Source organism: Pristis pectinata, chromosome 24 (genome assembly GCF_009764475.1).
Source record: "Pristis pectinata isolate sPriPec2 chromosome 24, sPriPec2.1.pri, whole genome shotgun sequence".
NCBI classification, from domain to species: domain Eukaryota; kingdom Metazoa; phylum Chordata; class Chondrichthyes; order Rhinopristiformes; family Pristidae; genus Pristis; species Pristis pectinata.
Window position 1 is genome coordinate 24,927,143 of NC_067428.1, and position 16,637 is coordinate 24,943,779.

Below are 16,637 nucleotides of genomic sequence, written 5' to 3' on the forward strand. Positions count from 1 at the left end.
TTAAGGAACATAAGCCTTTCCCCAAGCTGATTGGGAAATTGTACAGGAACTCTAGACCAGCTAAGTAAATACTACAAAATAAAACATTGTACTGGTTATTCTGCGCCAAAATTCTTATCTCCTGACTCTCTAAAGCCTTTTCACCATGTACAAAGCACAGACTTATGACTTCTACCACACAGGACAAGGGCAGTAACTGCAAAGGAAGGGCAAGCACATGCATCAAAGTGTCCTAACATGGAAATATATCATTGATTGCTCATTAGTGCATCAAAACATTGGAACTTCTGACCTCATGGACTAGGATAATCGTACAATTCTAAAGGAATAGAAAGACCTGGGTGTTCACATGCACAAATGTTTGAAAGTTGCAGGTCAGGTTAGAAACCAAGTTAAAAAAGAGTCTGTTATAAAAATTGTCTGATAAAGAGTCTTTGACCTGAAATGTTAACTGTTTCTCTTTCCACAGAACTGCCTGACCTGCTGAGTTTTTCTAGCATTTTCTGTTTTTATTTCAGATTTCCAGCATCTGCAGTTTTTTTTTGATTTTCATAAAAAGAGACTGCTGTTTTACTTGTAAATGTAGAAGCACTGGAGTACAAAAGCAAGTAGGTTATGTTGAACATCTATAAAATACTGATTTGGCCATAAATGGGAATTTCACCCAGGTGAACACAGAAAGGATGGGAGGGCCCTGTTGAGGGTGCAGGATATTCTGGAATAATTTGAGGCTTCCTCCTATTCTCACAGGCAGCCAGGGAATGGTCAATAAATGTTGACTTCCCAGTGGCATTCATGTCCCATGAATGAATCAAACAAAGCCTGTTGTATGAACTTTAAGTGACATGTCATGGTTACTATCAATTGGTCATTAAATTTATGAATTATTTGGCTACTGGAACAAATTCATCTTTTTGAAGTCAATTGTCTGAGAGCTTAGAGTACAAAGGTTTGTTATGTGGCATTTTACAATAGCGTAATGCTATTACAGCGCCAGCAACCCGGGTTCAATTCCGGCCGCTGTCTGTAAGGAGTTTGTACGTCCTCCCCGTGTCTGCGTGGGTTTCCTCTGGGTGCTCTGGTTTCCTCCCACATTCCAAAGACGTGCGGGTTAGGAAGTTGTGGGCATGCTATGTTGGCGCCAGAAGCATGGCAGCACTTGCGGGCTGCCTCCAGAACACTCTACACAAAAGATGCACTTCACTGTGTGTTTCACTGGGATATTGTCAGAGTTGGGAAAGGGCAGTTTTTGAATGGACTTGTTTTAATCGACAGCTCCCTGGACATTTAGTGGAGTTTCCCAACCCATTCCCTGGAACATGAGGGTAGTGGGAGGGATTGGACACTTCTTGCTTCCCATGAACGGTCTTACACGCACTCCACCTCACATCCGCCCTCTACCCGACCCACTCTGATACTTTGCTGTTTTCCAGTCAGATACAATTCTATATTCTTCCACAAAACTGTTTTGGGACCACTCTCCAGTGTGTATCCATCACACCACCAGGAAATATGCGAAATTCCAACCGTTCAATTCCTTTCACGTTCCTCCTGTTGTACCTGGTGCCCTCGACTCTCCCTTCAGGTTTAAGCTCTCACTACCGGGCCACATCCAATGAACACAATTTCTGTGTCCTTTTCCAAGCTGTGCCACTCGTGGACTTGCACACTCCCAGCACACCTCTACAGTCTCCTCTGCTACGAGGAACTGGTACATGATCTCAGGCAATTCCCCAGTACAGTGCTGAGGAATCAGCAAATCTGGGCTTATAGAATATACAGAAAATAGAGGCTGCACACATGTGACTAATAAAGATATCTTATCTTTAGTAACTGATATTTTAGAGGGAGCAGTCAGAACAACACTTGATTGAACAGCACATCTATCCATGGAATAGATTTTAACACATTCTCCTCCACTCACACTCCAAACCCATTTAACCCAGTGGGGAGAGTGCTGAGTCCAGTGGCAGGGCAGGAGGGCAGATCTATTGGCCTCTGACCTCCAACGCACTCCTGATTTCAGCGCTGAGGTGTACAGGTGTGGAAGTCAGGAATACGCAGCCCCAAGTAGTGCTGTGAGGCAGCATTCTCCACAAAGCCAGTAGCTGGCCATCAGCAGGATCCAGACGATGATATCATGAGATTTCATTCAATCCACAACTGAAGATTTTATCTTGTTCTGCAGTTGGGAATACACAACTAAAAGCCAACTCAAAGCCTGCACCATCAAACTTATGAGCACAACGATAACGCCATCGCAATTTGCACCATTATTGCACCTTTAACATAGAAAGTCTTCTCCAGACACTCCAGAGAAATGTAAAGCACACAAAAAATATGGTTACTGACATAAGGATGTGTGCCCAGCATCAAATACTCCTGTGCATGGAAGTTGGTTCCATTTGGCCTTTGTTCGTGAGGAAGCCAAACAAAAACGCCAGGCCAAAGTTCTCTCTTAGTATGGGCATTAAAGTTTAACACTGTTGATATTTATGTGCATGATTTATTAAAAAAACAGCCGATTATGTATGTTAATTTAAACAGGGATGGTAGTGCAGTGGGAGAACTTTAAAGCATCAGCTGGAAAAGGTCTACCTAGTTATCAATTGAGATAGGTTTGTAATTAGGAAACAACATAAGATGTATTGGGAATTAATGTGACAGATGTAATAATTTTGTCTATAAGTGTTAATACACACACAGTTCCAGGCAGCAACAATGGGGCAGTGATATCTAGAACTCTGCCACAGCATGATGCTACTCTCGGACTGTCAATCAGTAGGGCTAGATCAACTCCTTTTGTAATATAGTTCCCTTTTCATTTACAGGCATAATGGAGATCAGGTCAGTTAATGTTGGAGTAGTCGCAATCAAAGCGGTCAACACTGGCTTTTACTTGGCCATGAACAAGAAGGGAAAGCTATACGGCACGGTAAGGTTATACAAACATCTCAGTTTCTTAGTGATTATAAAAGCAGGTCCTCAAATTTCTGTTAAGCGTTATGTGCACTTGGTTGGGGAATGTGGAGAGAGAATTGGGTGCAGGGGCTGGTTGGGAGAATTACTTGTGGTTGGCACACTAGTTCTTTCTTCAGGGGGCAGGGTTCAAATGCTGTTTAAAATGGCGAGACTAAAAGTACCTCGTCTGTTGACTGCAACACATAGAAATTTGTCATCACCTTTGTGCACTGAACATAAACTAAGTAGCAGCTGTGCATTGTATATTGTTTCCAAAATTCAATTGTACCAGTGGAACCAGTGGAGTACAATGTACAGTTGCTATTATATTGTGTGTTTAGCACATGTGACTAGGGGTAAATTTCTACCCTTTAAGGAAATGAAACATAGGCACTCAATCTGGTTCCTAACAAACAATGGCTCACAACATAGAACTTTAGAACTTCCCCTAAATTCTCACTTAAAGAAACTAGAAGATGTCCTGCCCTGTCTATTAATGTCTGCTCAATCAACACCAAACCAGAGGCACATTACAGAGCTGGAACTGATAGTCTCAACATGGTAGATGCAGAAGTGACTGAAATCTGAAAAGTTTCTTTTAATGTAAAATTGATTCAGGGATGGGGAAAAATATAGTCTACTTAGCAATAGATTAACCTTTAATATTTAAATGCAAATACAAAAGATTTCAAACTCTATGGCATTAATACTGGGGCAGAAATTCCCCCTTACCTTTCAGAAATATTTGACCGATCCAAGCTTTACAAAAATATAAACCATTACACATTTCTATGTAGACATTGGCCTTGATCTTTTACTCCCAATATGAGCACCTGGAACTTCCTTGGGTGACCTCTGCCTCTGACTCCATCAGAGCAGGATTATTGGTGCGGGTGAGGAACAAGATGGTGGTGTACTTTATGATATTGGTGGGTACCTGTACATCTACGAGTCTTGGGTATTACCTGATCAAAATATTTTTTTGTAACTTAATATAAAATGATTAGCACAAAGAAGACATTGCAAATTAAGATTCAATTTGCAGCAAGTTATTGCAAAATAAAAATATACCATTGTCAACTTTCTCTCCTTTGCCACCTGTCTTCATTTTCTTGTGCCTCAACACACTCAGACAATTACAGACAGTTATACATCAGTACACTACAGTGCTTGCAGATGGCTCCTTCTTCATTTAAGTGACCACTTATTTTTGTGCCAGCTAACTCTCTTTGACTGAAAGGGAAGGCCAAGACCACCAGGCTTTATTCTGTTTTTGCCCTTACTCAACAGGTAAAAAAGGATACAGTAACATTGGAAGTAGTCCAAAGGAGGTTCACCAAGCTAATGCTGGGAATGAGAGAGTTGTCCTATCAAGACAGACTAGATAGGTTGAGTCTGTATTCCTTGGAATTTAGTAGAATGAGGGTGTCCTTATTCAAACATATAAGATCCTAATGGGGCTTGACAGGGTAGATGTTGAGATGTTTTCACTAGTGGGAGAGTCACGAACAAGGGGACATTGTTGCAGATAAGGGGCTGGTCATTTAAAACTGAGGTGTTTAGAAAATTCTTCTCTCAGAGTGTAGTGAATCTCTGAAATTCTTTGCCCTTGAGGGTGGTGGAGGACACATCATTAGATATATTTAAGGTAGAGATAGTTAAATATTTGAAAGATCAGGGAATTGAGAGCTATGAGGAACTGGCACTGAAGAGGAGTTGAGGCCAGCACAGATCAACCAAGATCATATTGAATGGCGAGGCAGGCCCAAGGGACATTGTGGCCTACTCCTGCTTCTATTCACTCATTTTCTTGACTTTCTAACAAGATTCTTGACCAGATAGGAAAGGCCACCATTTCTAGTATCATTTACATTGAAAGAATATCAACTGGTGATTTCTTATTGAATAAAATAAACATTAAAGCAATATTTAAATCACAAAAATGTTAATTTAAAAGAAAGCATGAAGGCTGTAGTGATGTCCTCTGCTATCACTTCAAGTTAGCTACATTTGAAGTAAAGTCTCTATCATTCTGGAGTGTAGAAATCAAACTACAAAACAGCAACGTTCCACATGCAACATTAAGCTGAATGACTATAGACTCCCAGGACCATAGGTATGATCTGGCAAAGGAGACCATTCGATCTCCTGTAGACTCATTGGAGCAATCCTGTCCCCTGTTCCTTCCCCATAGCCAGCTTGTGCTTATCCAGTTCCCTTTTAAGGGCCCTGATTGACTGTTTCCTTATCCCCTACGTGTAGTGGACTCTAGATTATAATCACTTTATGTAAAGAAGTATTCCTTCTCATCCCTCTTTGATTTTTGCCCAGAACATTGTCTATGAACCCCCCACCCCCCAAGCCCTCCATCTTTGACCCTCCATCTTGTTAATGGGAACAACTTCAATCTACCCTATCTAAGCCCAGGTTGATCTCATACACTGTAAATCTCCTCGCAACTGTCTTTGCCTCAAGGAGAACAATCCCAGCTTCCCTTGTCTAACCCTATATGTGAAATCCCTCATCCATATATGAACATCGTGTTACCTGTGAGATGAACACAGGCCAGGACATTCAACTCTTCTTATTTTACATTCACAACAGACAGTCAGAGAGAGAAGCAGAAACATTTATTGTCAGGCAGCAATGGTGGAAACAGAAACAGATAACATTTCAGGTCTGCGACCCTTCATTAGAACAGGGAAAGAGATCAAAACAAATTAGTTTTCAGTAGCAGAGAAGGGATGGGGGGTTGGTGGGAGGAATGGGATGGATAGAACAGAGGGAAAGGGTGATACCAAATTGGTTAATGGAGGTAGTTATATTTCCTTGTCTGTGTAATATGTTGCTAATAGCAAGACTATGGGACATGCCAGTAGGCCAGACTATACAAATAATATAAGAAAAATATCCAAAGTTACGACAGGCAGAAATCAGCCAGTTCTGATCCAGGCGCAAAGAAAGAGTGAGTTCCCCAAAGTTGGAGAATTCAATATTGAGTCTGAAAGTCTGCAATGTGCCCAGATGGAAGATGAAGTTGTTTCTCAAGATTGTAACAGATGGAGATCTGTTTAAACCCTGATGCAAATCATAACCTCCAACACTGCATCGCAAATCTTAGCTTTCTTTTACTATCTATTGTCCATCATTGTAAAAATGCCACCTGCAGGTGACAATAGAACACTTGTTATTTTGTTGGACAAGTCAGCCAAAAGCCTGTGCCAAGAACTGAATTTAAAGTCAATTAATTCCATGTTTATAATTTTTTTAAAAAGTATCTGTAGAAGTGACCACAAAATTGCTGGATGCTGCAAAAACCCACCTAGCTCACTGGTATCCTTGTTGGAAGGAAATCTACCATCCTTACATGTATGTGACTCAGGAACCACAATATCATGGCTGAATCTTAATTGAAATTATCTCACAATTCACAATGTTCAAGGGATTAGGGAAGGGCAATAAATGCTGGTCTAGCCAGTGACATCTACATCCTGTGAAAGAATAAAGTCTTTGCAAAATGTTCAATTTTTGCTCTATAATAGGAAACATGATCACAGTTTCTGTCATTTCTGGGCTGTTGCTCTGCCTAAATAATGTACCAAAGTTTTGTGGACTATTGACTGCAAAGGACAAGGAGATCAGCCTATCCCTGCCCACATTACTTATTTACTAAATTACCTAACAGCTGTTAGAATAATACCTTCTGCTCAACTTCACAGCCAACCTTGAAGTTGAGTGGATTCTGATACCTGCCACTGATACTGGTAAGTGTGATGAATTTCATCACTGATAAGAACAACAAAAGAATGAAATACAAAGAAAACCTACGGTGTGGATCATCTTTCATAACCTGACACACAATAAATCCCTACTTTATCCCATGCTTCTATATCAGTGTTACTGCTCTGGGCTAGAGCACAATACACCAGACTATCCTGGAGACATCTTAGCAAATTTTTTATGAACACTTGTTTTACTGCACTAATTACCCAATGAATTGGTTTGTCTTTATTTTTAAGGTGGGAGCCAGGGTGGATGGGGAGTTCACTCTTTGTCCTCATCACAAACATCCCATTCCAGGCGTACAGTGACTGTGCACACATCGAGAAGCATTCATCTATATGCAGTGTAAAGCTCTTTTGAACAAATGGCACATTTGCAATGTTCTTAACAAATTTTGTCCTCTAGTTTCAATAATTGGCAGCACAGGCTGCAAAAAACCTTCATCAGCACATCTACCATCATTATGTGAGTATTTTCTAATCTACATGCTGAAGTTGGGTGCCTGAAAAGTTCCATTTGTTGTTGATGAGCCACTCTCCCTCCTTCAACAATAATGACAGAACCCCAGCCTCAGAATAGCAGTCACTTCAAGCACAGAGAAATATTTCTATTTCCCATAGAAACTCCTTTCTGAATAAGATTATTTCTGTGCCAAAAGGTATTCATTGTCCTCTAAGTTTCACAAGCAATTGTCCATTACACAAATATTTGACTACAGCACCCAAACACTAAGCTATGTTACATTCCTTATGGGAAATCCCAGAGCTTAACTATTAAATGGCTGGAACATTTTCAATCCTCTGAGTTGGATGATTATTTAATTAATGCTACAGATCTATCAATTCACCAGTTATGGTTCTTCAATATATTTCTCATTCTCCGTATTTTCTATTGACAGAAAAGTTGACCATTCAGCCCATCAAATCTATGTTGGCTCACAGAGCAATCCCATCAATCCTATTCCTCCACTTATTTCACTGTAACCTAGTTTCTCTCAAATGCCCATCAACTCAGCCTAATTCTCCTACCTGCCCCTACATTGGGGTTAATTAACAGGAGTTAATTAGTCTGTGTGAGGAAACCAGAACACCCAGGGGAAACCCACATGGTCGCAGGGAAGACGTACATACTCATCACTGACAGCGCTGAAGGATTGAACACAATGTGCCACCCAAGTGCACCACTTTATTCTAACAAGCAATAGTAAAAAATGGTTAATTCAATTCTTTTATAGCACAAGAATATTTAAGGAGAAGCAGAACAAGTAAACGTGAGAGAAAGAAATGGAACTTTGCACTAAAGGCTTAGATAAATAGGGGAGAGCTTCAAATGGACCATGATGGGTAGCACAGGTCAGTGTGACAACATCCCTATGTGTACATCTATACAAGTTGTCCTACTGCCACTCGGGTCCTTAAGCCTCAGATTCAGCAGCAAACTGCAATTCAACATCTGAAGAGGGGCAGGAAAATGTAAAAGATCTGGATATCAATATACTTTCAGACAACAAACACTGCCACAGACTGGTTTAAGATCATGAAGGGTAAGTAGATGCGAAGATATATCTAAATGGACTCCAACAACGAGCCACAGGGTCAGAGTGAAAGCAAAAAGACTGACGCATATGGATAGTTCCCTGCTCTGCTGCGATTAGGCAGGTTGAACAGAAAGGGGAGAGGTACAGAGTTAAAACGTATTGAAGGTATTGGTGCCTTATTTTCCATACTTTTTGGTCCAATACTGTGAATAAAGGAATCAAGATTTGGAGAGAGAATGCATTGTCTTCCAATTCTCTAGCAGCGAACCCAATGCAGCATTTCTACTTTGATTCGTACTGTTTTTCATTTGGAGCTCATTCCATCCGCAATACCACACAAGGGACCTTTAGCAATGTGCAAAAATAATTTTGATAACTCTGTGCTTTGAATTCCAATCCTTGTAATCTCAGCATTACAACACTAAATTTGTCCATGCAGCAGTATCTTGCACGTTTGCTACTGACAACCACGATTGGTTGAAACTTTGATCATTGACGTTTTATCAGCACTTTCAAATGAAATTTAGGATGAAATGCAATGAAAGGCAATGGAAGAGATTCAGTAACTTCATTTTGATGTGGAGAGCAGAAAATTCTGTCAATAGCCAAAACACACTGGTAATGTGTTGCAGGTTAATGGTTCCCATAAGATCACATCATGAACTTGAAGGATTGATTAGATATTACAGGTTTCATTTTTGTTTTAGATCTGGGGTTATATTAGATTGTCAACTGCTAACAAGGCTACTTGTCACTTAATTTTCGCTTCCCTGGAACTGGCAGACAGATAGAATGGTACACACCATACAAATGAGTAAGAAGAGAAAAAAAGACTGTGTACTTGAGTGCCTGGTTCCCAAGGACCTGCAGAAAAGTTGGTAGTGGTCAAACCTTCATGTAAGCAGCCCCACTTTCAGCAAGAAAATAAAAAAGAAGAAATGTAGTAATTCATTTATAAATAATTGAACACAAAAAAAAACAAAGTGATTCTTTAACAAAATCCAATGACTCCTTTCTATAATACATAAGTACTCTCTCCCAGGCTGTGACTGAGGCCACTCTGCTTCCAGACATATATCCATCTATGTTACTTCTTTTTAAACTGATCTGACTTCAGGTATACATAATAAATGGAGAAAGAGAAGCACTCACCTTTTGAATTCATGGACTCTCTCCTCCACCCACATCTGGTGAATGGTGCTGCAGGTACTGCACAGTTCCTGCAACCTGGATTCGATTCCGACCTCCAATGCTATCCGTGCAGATTTCACACATTCTCCCTGTGTCAGTGTGGGTTTCCCCCAGAGCTCCCCTTTCCTTCCACATCCCAAAGACGTGCTGGTTGGTAGGTTAATTGCCTATTGTACATTGCCTCTTGTGTAGATGAATAGTAAGCGAAATAGGGAGGTTTTAATGAGTATGTTTGAGAGAATTAGTAACAGGAAAAGTAATTGGAATGATAGGATGATAGAATTGCTCTGACAGTTGGCACAGGCTTGATGGGCTGAATGGCCTCCCTCTCTCTCATGAGGAAATATGAAAACATGACCTCACTAGTGTCAACTACTACTTAACTGCAAAATCTACTCACAGAGGGAAAAACACTGCAGGTTTTATAAATCACAGAAAGTTAAAGCACATCAAATTTATCTTGATATTTAGTTTTCTTACAGATCTCCATGAACCACTAAATCCCATCTCACCTTCATACACATTTTCATTTTCAAGCCATTACATTTCCTTTCAAAAGAAAGTGTCAGGTCTGGTTTAAAGGCAACTATGTGGAAAATAAGATCAAAATCCAAGCACACAGCATAAAAAAACAAATACCTAAACTTTTTTGTGAATTGGAATCAAAGTTTACCCCTTACCAACCAATCATTAAAAACTAACTCCTTGTTGCAGTCACCTACTTGAACACTATGTTCCATGGGTACAGTGTAGGGAAAAAGTCTTCAGGATGACATGGATGAATACTTTGTGGTAGGATGAATCAGAAAAATTCATTGTCACCTTATGGGTAAAAAATAAGTGAAAAGAATGTCTAACATTCCTGAACTATTGATCTTTTTTTCTAGGAAGAGTACAACAACAATTGCAAGTTTAAGGAAAGGATAGAAGAGAATGGTTACAATACCTACGCCTCACTGAAATGGAAGCACAAAGGGCGACAAATGTTCATCTCATTGAATGGGAAAGGGTCCCCTCGCCGAGGACATAAAACAAGGAGAAAACATCTCTCAGCACACTTTCTACCTATGATGGTTCCTTAAAGGTCAGCTTGTGCCCACTAGCCCTGAAACTTATATCATTACCAAGTCTTGCCACTTGATGCTTCAAAAGAAAGAAATGCACATTTTCTTTTCTTTCTGTCGTGGATCTCTTATACTGAGCTATTTTTTTTTCTGCGTAAAGCTTGTGGAGGCAACAGAGCATAGACTGTTGTAAATGTAGGTTTTACTGGGACCATTTGCAGTGCCTCTTCTTCAGTATAACCTTAGGACTTCTGTAGAGGAAAGGAAAACCCTTCAGTCACAATAGACAAAAGAAGTGAAGCAGTAGGATTTAATGGAACAATTTGGCCTTTTAAAAAAAGCCTGAAAGAAGCTGATTTTTTTTTGACTCAGAGTGTGGACAATGGATTAACAGTGCTATACTTGTATCTGGGGTGGGATAACAGGGGAGGGGTTGAATTAAAGTACTATTGAGCACCTATACCAAAGTTCTGAATTGTTGCAATGCACAGAAAACTATGCTCTAGTCAAAGAAGACAGCATTTGTAATTTGCACCAGCTTTAGAGAAACAATGTACTTGTAAACCATTAAAAACTAACTTCTGTAAGTTCCTGGACTGCATACCAACTGTGCTCTCATCATGGAAGATCCACACATGGGAAATCCAAACTGAACTATTGTGAGCTCTGAAGAGATGGATTTGTGACTCTTCTGTTACGCACAGATACAAGGGCAATGCAGCCCTGCAAAGCGACCGTTAGATAGGCTGATAATTTTGTAGGAAATGGTCATATTTATGCAATTATAAATCGTGATGTTACTCCTAGGTTAATGCGATCACGGAACATTCCTGATGGTGGTTTTACCGAACCACCAACATCACTTCAGAACAGGGGAAGCTGGCTTTCATGTAACATAACAACTCAATAAATCTCTTTCTTTCCTAGAAAGCACATGCAAGAAATATTGTTTTCTGATGGATTTCTAAAGGTTTACAATGTGTTTATTAGAGTGTTGCAACTCTTTTATAACATAGTGAATAAAGTGGTATCTTATTAATTTTATCCTTGTAGTTCATAATATTATCTGAACTCCTTGATTGTGTTATATGATCATATTTGAGCAAATGAATTAGTATCATAAAAATTGTTTAAATGTCACTGGCACTTCTAGGGAAAATGGCAAATACTGAGGGCAATTGCAAGAACTGCTTTACTTTTGGTATGGTTACATAGAACACAGAACAGTACAGGAACAGGCCCTTTGGCCCACGATGTTGTGTCAAACTAATTAAACCAGTAATTGAACACCTAACCAAACTAATCCCTTCTGCCTACACAATGTCCATATCCCTCCATTCTCTACAATTTCATATACCCATCTAAAAACCTCTTAAACGTCTCTATCATATTTGCCTCCACTACCACCCCTTGCAGTGCATTCCAGTTAGGTCAGATTCCAATCAATTTTGCCCCTCACCACCTGCGCAATTTAAATCAGCCACAGATTTTGAAATCTCACCACGTTATTTTCCTGCCTTTCCAGTACTTAAAGGATGTCTGCAGTTGATTACCAGCTGTGTTCCAACATGGTCTATGAGATTTGTGGTGTTTACTTGTAAGGTTATTTGTGTTTCATTGACCACCTGACCATTGTACTCTCTGAGTAAGATTTGCTCTCAGCAAGCATCAGGGTTTCAATTGTGACTTTACTGGAAGGCTTGATAGTTTGCTAAATGTCAGCATTCCTGAAAATGTTCTCATAGCCACTCTTAACTGAACATCAACTCAATATGTGTAGCAAGTCTTCAAGCAGTTTGAGCAGCTGTAGTCCTCTGTTGAGTTAGATCAGTGAAGCTACATATAATGTGTTGGCTTTACTGCCCCATCTTGTGCCTGTCAGGTTTTGACATCATCAACACTGGAATTTCATAAAACTTATTAGAATCCAGTCTTTAAACAGAAGACTAACCCCCTGTTCAAAGATACAATACTTCCTTAACCTCTTGCATTACAGCTGTGCCCCAGTATGGAATCCATCTGCAGAACTCTGGGGTCTTATCCTTTGAAATATTTGAGAATGGCTCTGGAAAGATGTACATATGAAAAGTGAAGAAGAATCCCACTTGCAGTTGTGGCTACACTAATCAGAATAAAGTTTATTTTACAAATTCTTGTCCTAAATGATTTTTAATAGTGGTACACACAACCTGATCTGCATTCATTGAGTTGATGCATAACCTTAAACTACAACTTAGACCAGCTGCTCAAACAGCCATAAGCAAAAACATGAAAATTATTTCAAATGTACCCACCACTTTTTTGGTGACCACCAATTTTGCTTTAAACAGAATCTTGAGCAAAAATAAAACTTATTGTCTGCTGATTATAAAGACAATGTTTCACATTTACATCTAGCACCTTTCCCAATCTCAGTCAACACTCAGTGGGTTGGAGTCTCATTCCAGAGAGTTAAGAACAAAATCTAGGCTGACACTCCAGTGTGATGCTGTTACTACATTGCTAAAGGTGCCGTATTCTGAGATGTTAAGCAAAGGTCTAGCCTGTCCTCTCAGGTGGATAAAAAAAATCCAGTGACATGACCCCAAAGAGGAGTAGAGAGTTCTCAGTGTCCTTGCTATAGAAATAAGATTGAATCTTATCTATTACAGTTGTTGCTACATCTTAGGTTACCTATGCAGCCATCGCGTTACCTGACCAGGAATCCAGACCCCTTGACTAATTATCCAAGAGTCCTAAGGTCAATTCTACGACGACTGTGGAATTTAATCTTTAATAATGTGGAAAAACAGTAACAACTATTTTTAGCAATACTGATCACAAAAACTGCCGGATTGACATTAAGAATGCATCTGGTTCACATTGTCCTTCAGGGGAAGAAATCTGCATACATTACCCTGTCTACCCTATATACAACTCCAGACTCACCCAAGGTAGTTGGTTCTTAAAAAGCAAATGACCTAACAAGCCACCAAGCCACTCATTTGCCACCACCATCATCTTAAAGGGCAATCAGAGATGGGCAAGAAATGCTGACCTTGCCAACAATGCCCAAATCCTGAAAAATGAATAAGTAGAAAAATTCATATTACTCTGGTACAGCTCAGTCTTTCTGGTGGGCTTGAGACAAAGACTTCTGAGCACCTGGATGGCGGGATTTAAACAGGTCGGCTATTGAGAAGGTCGGAGTATGGCGCAAAACGAAGCTGTCAGCTTACAACCAATTGAAAAATATTTTTTAATGCATGTTATAGGAAGGACAGGAAGTCTTCTGACACTCCCCCAAAACCTCCATGTCTGCATCCAGTTTTGGTTCATCCCAAGAAATCTGCCAGCACGCCACCCAACAGTCTAGCAGAATACACAGCAGGCCAGGGTTTTGAACAACACATTCGCAAGGCTTCTTGACAAGGAAAAAATATAATCAGTTTACAGGAGCTCAATTACCAGTGGCAGCTTGTTTGCCACTGAGGAAGGAACATTTGTTGTGGAATTTCCATCCTGGGTATATTTAGCACTTGTTGCCTCCTTCATGGCTGCCACTACGTTGAGACAAGTGAATCTCATGCACGAAAGTTACTAAAACTTCTCTGTTGCTGTAAGTTGAAGAGGGCTAAAAATCCTGCAATAATTGTAATATTGTCGAAGCCCCATTCATTCGAAATGCAATCCTTTAAGTGGATGGGAAACAGTCCAAAAATTGCAATCATATAAAATCCTGAACATTTGTTATTTAAGTTCAACTTGAAAAGTTAACTCTGTTTCATTCTCCACAGAAGCTGCCTGATATACTGAGTGTTTCCAGCAATTTTTTCAGATACTCAACATTTGCAGATTTTTGCATTTTGATTACTTCATATATTACCTACCCTGCTCCAGGGACTGGAGAACTGGGTAAGTAAAAACAACTCTGTCTCAATGGAATTAAACAAGTCTAACATAGATTCAACTAATTCCTCCTAGTTCCTTTATTTTGTCAACAAAGGGCTATGTTAATACTGCCCAGAAGGAATGGACCCTTTCTGGGGAGACTGGTGACCATCTTTGCAGATATAAGTTCATGACAATAAGCGCAAATTATGCCAAAGCATTAAACTGATTTGGTGAAGGTTGTAACTGATACTTCTGAAACCTTCACCACTGTGTGCAAATTGCATTTACATACTTTGGAAAATTTTACACAGCAATCTAAACGGATCTTTTAGCTGGTAGTTTTATGAAAATCAGCAACAAGTTAATCCTTATGAGTGAAAACGTCATCAATAATATTCCTGCACAATAACTTGCCAGTGAAAGACATTTAACTCAATTAGCAGGAGTTTAAAGAGAGCACTATTTCATCTTCATTGACCATCTGGTTCCTTTCCATGTAGCCATGAAGGCCACATTTATGAAGTGACAAAGCAAAACATATACCCATCACCCACCACAATCAAACTAAGAACGAAAGAATCCAGGCTGACACTCCAGGAGCATTCTGAGGGAGTGCGGCCCTGTTGGAGGTTCTGCCTTTTCAGATCTACATTCCCTCAGAACAAGTTCAACTTGCGCTGTCAGATGTAAAAGATCCAGTGGTGTTTCTTCAAAGAAGAGTTATTTGTGGTATCCTATCTATTACAAAATCCTTCTTTCAATGTTACGTTACCAAATTATTTGGTAATTATCATATAATTTTTGTGGGAGAAGTAATAAATGACAAGAAATAAATTTTGGTATGGATAAATTGGCTACTGCATTCGTTGCTCTGCCACAGTGACTACACTTCAAAAGGACTTCATTAGGTTTAAAGCACTTTGAGATATCTTGAAAGATAGATTCATCTTTTTTCTTTTTCTGATAGTTTTTGTGCAATTCACCCAAATTGTAAATGCAATTAGAAATTTCTGCTGAGCAAGGAGTACCTTGAGTGCAGTCATTTCCATTATGGTATGTGGCCCCAGCAAGGTAACATAAATGCAAACTAGATGTACTTTCAATGGACTTTATAGGTCAGTTTAACTGTGGCCCTGGTTTGGACATTCCAGTCCTAGAACTTGGTGTGTTTTAAGGATATTTTATCAAATGGTTGATTCCATTGTTACTGCATCCCTCTGAAATCTATTTTCAGATGGCTTTTAATGCATTTATTTTAAATAGATTAATGATTGTCCAAATATAGTGCACAAAAGTACAGGATTTTTTTTAACATGAGACAGATGACGTTGGCAAAACTACACTTAGTGTTCACCACTATTTGCCTCAAGAAAAAGACAGTAGGCCTAATTCTTGAACGTTAGTGATTCTGCCATCACAATAACAATAAATAGAGAAGTTTTTAATTCCTCAGCTTGTCTCAGCAAAATATATTCCTTGCTTAATTTTTTGAAATCGACATTGTAACTTAACAGCCTTCCTGTCAAATTTTAGGTCAATCTTATTGCCTTTATAAATAGCATCCAGAAATTGAGTGATAAAAGTATCCACTTCCATTGGAAACTTTGCAAAGAATCACATCTATCTTCTATTCTTACATTAATGTTATTCATGCAATTGTGATAAGGCTGAGAATCCTGTCTGTGTATTCAAAATACTGGAAATACATTTTCAAACATGTTGGCACTGTCTACTTTTTGTGTGTTTCCTAAATCTGGGTGTACAACTTTAGGCTACTGTGTCAGTGTCATGTGGTGCTGAAGTGTTCGAGGACCTACTCTTTGCATGAGCTGCTTGACCACAACAGAAATGCTAAAAATTCCCTGGCATCATTGAAAAACAGAAAATTGACTTGCCCACAATTCATAGAATTGCAAAGGCAGAGTCCATTGATCTGATGCAATTCCTCTTTCAATCAATATCACCAAACTGGTGGTGCACCTGGTTGTTGCTTGTGGGACCAGGATGCGTATAAAATGGCTTCTGCAAGCTTCCCAAAACAGTAAGAGGTGAAAGGATTGGACTTTGACTATAGCTCCAAATGTTCTCATTCCCCCTATGATCACACTAGAAGTACCAATCTAAGGAAATCTTCAAGAATGAGTTGCTCTTGCAGTTAACAGAGTACTTCTTCCTCCACACCCTCTCCAAGTATGTTCCATAAAGGTCTGTAATAGAGGTTTGCGTGC

General features: G+C 39.5%; 1 protein-coding gene across 1 annotated transcript in view; it reads left to right on the forward strand.

The window, feature by feature from the left end:
* Window positions 1-10,923, forward strand: part of fgf22 (fibroblast growth factor 22) — a 100,463-nt gene extending 89,540 nt beyond the window's left edge. The window contains exons 2-3 of the mRNA XM_052037925.1: window positions 2,832-2,935; window positions 10,360-10,923. Of these exons, the coding sequence (XP_051893885.1) occupies window positions 2,832-2,935; window positions 10,360-10,554 (299 nt within the window). The 3' untranslated portion in view covers window positions 10,555-10,923. The remainder of the gene's footprint in view (window positions 1-2,831; window positions 2,936-10,359) is intronic.
* The last annotated feature ends 5,714 nt before the right edge of the window (window positions 10,924-16,637 follow it).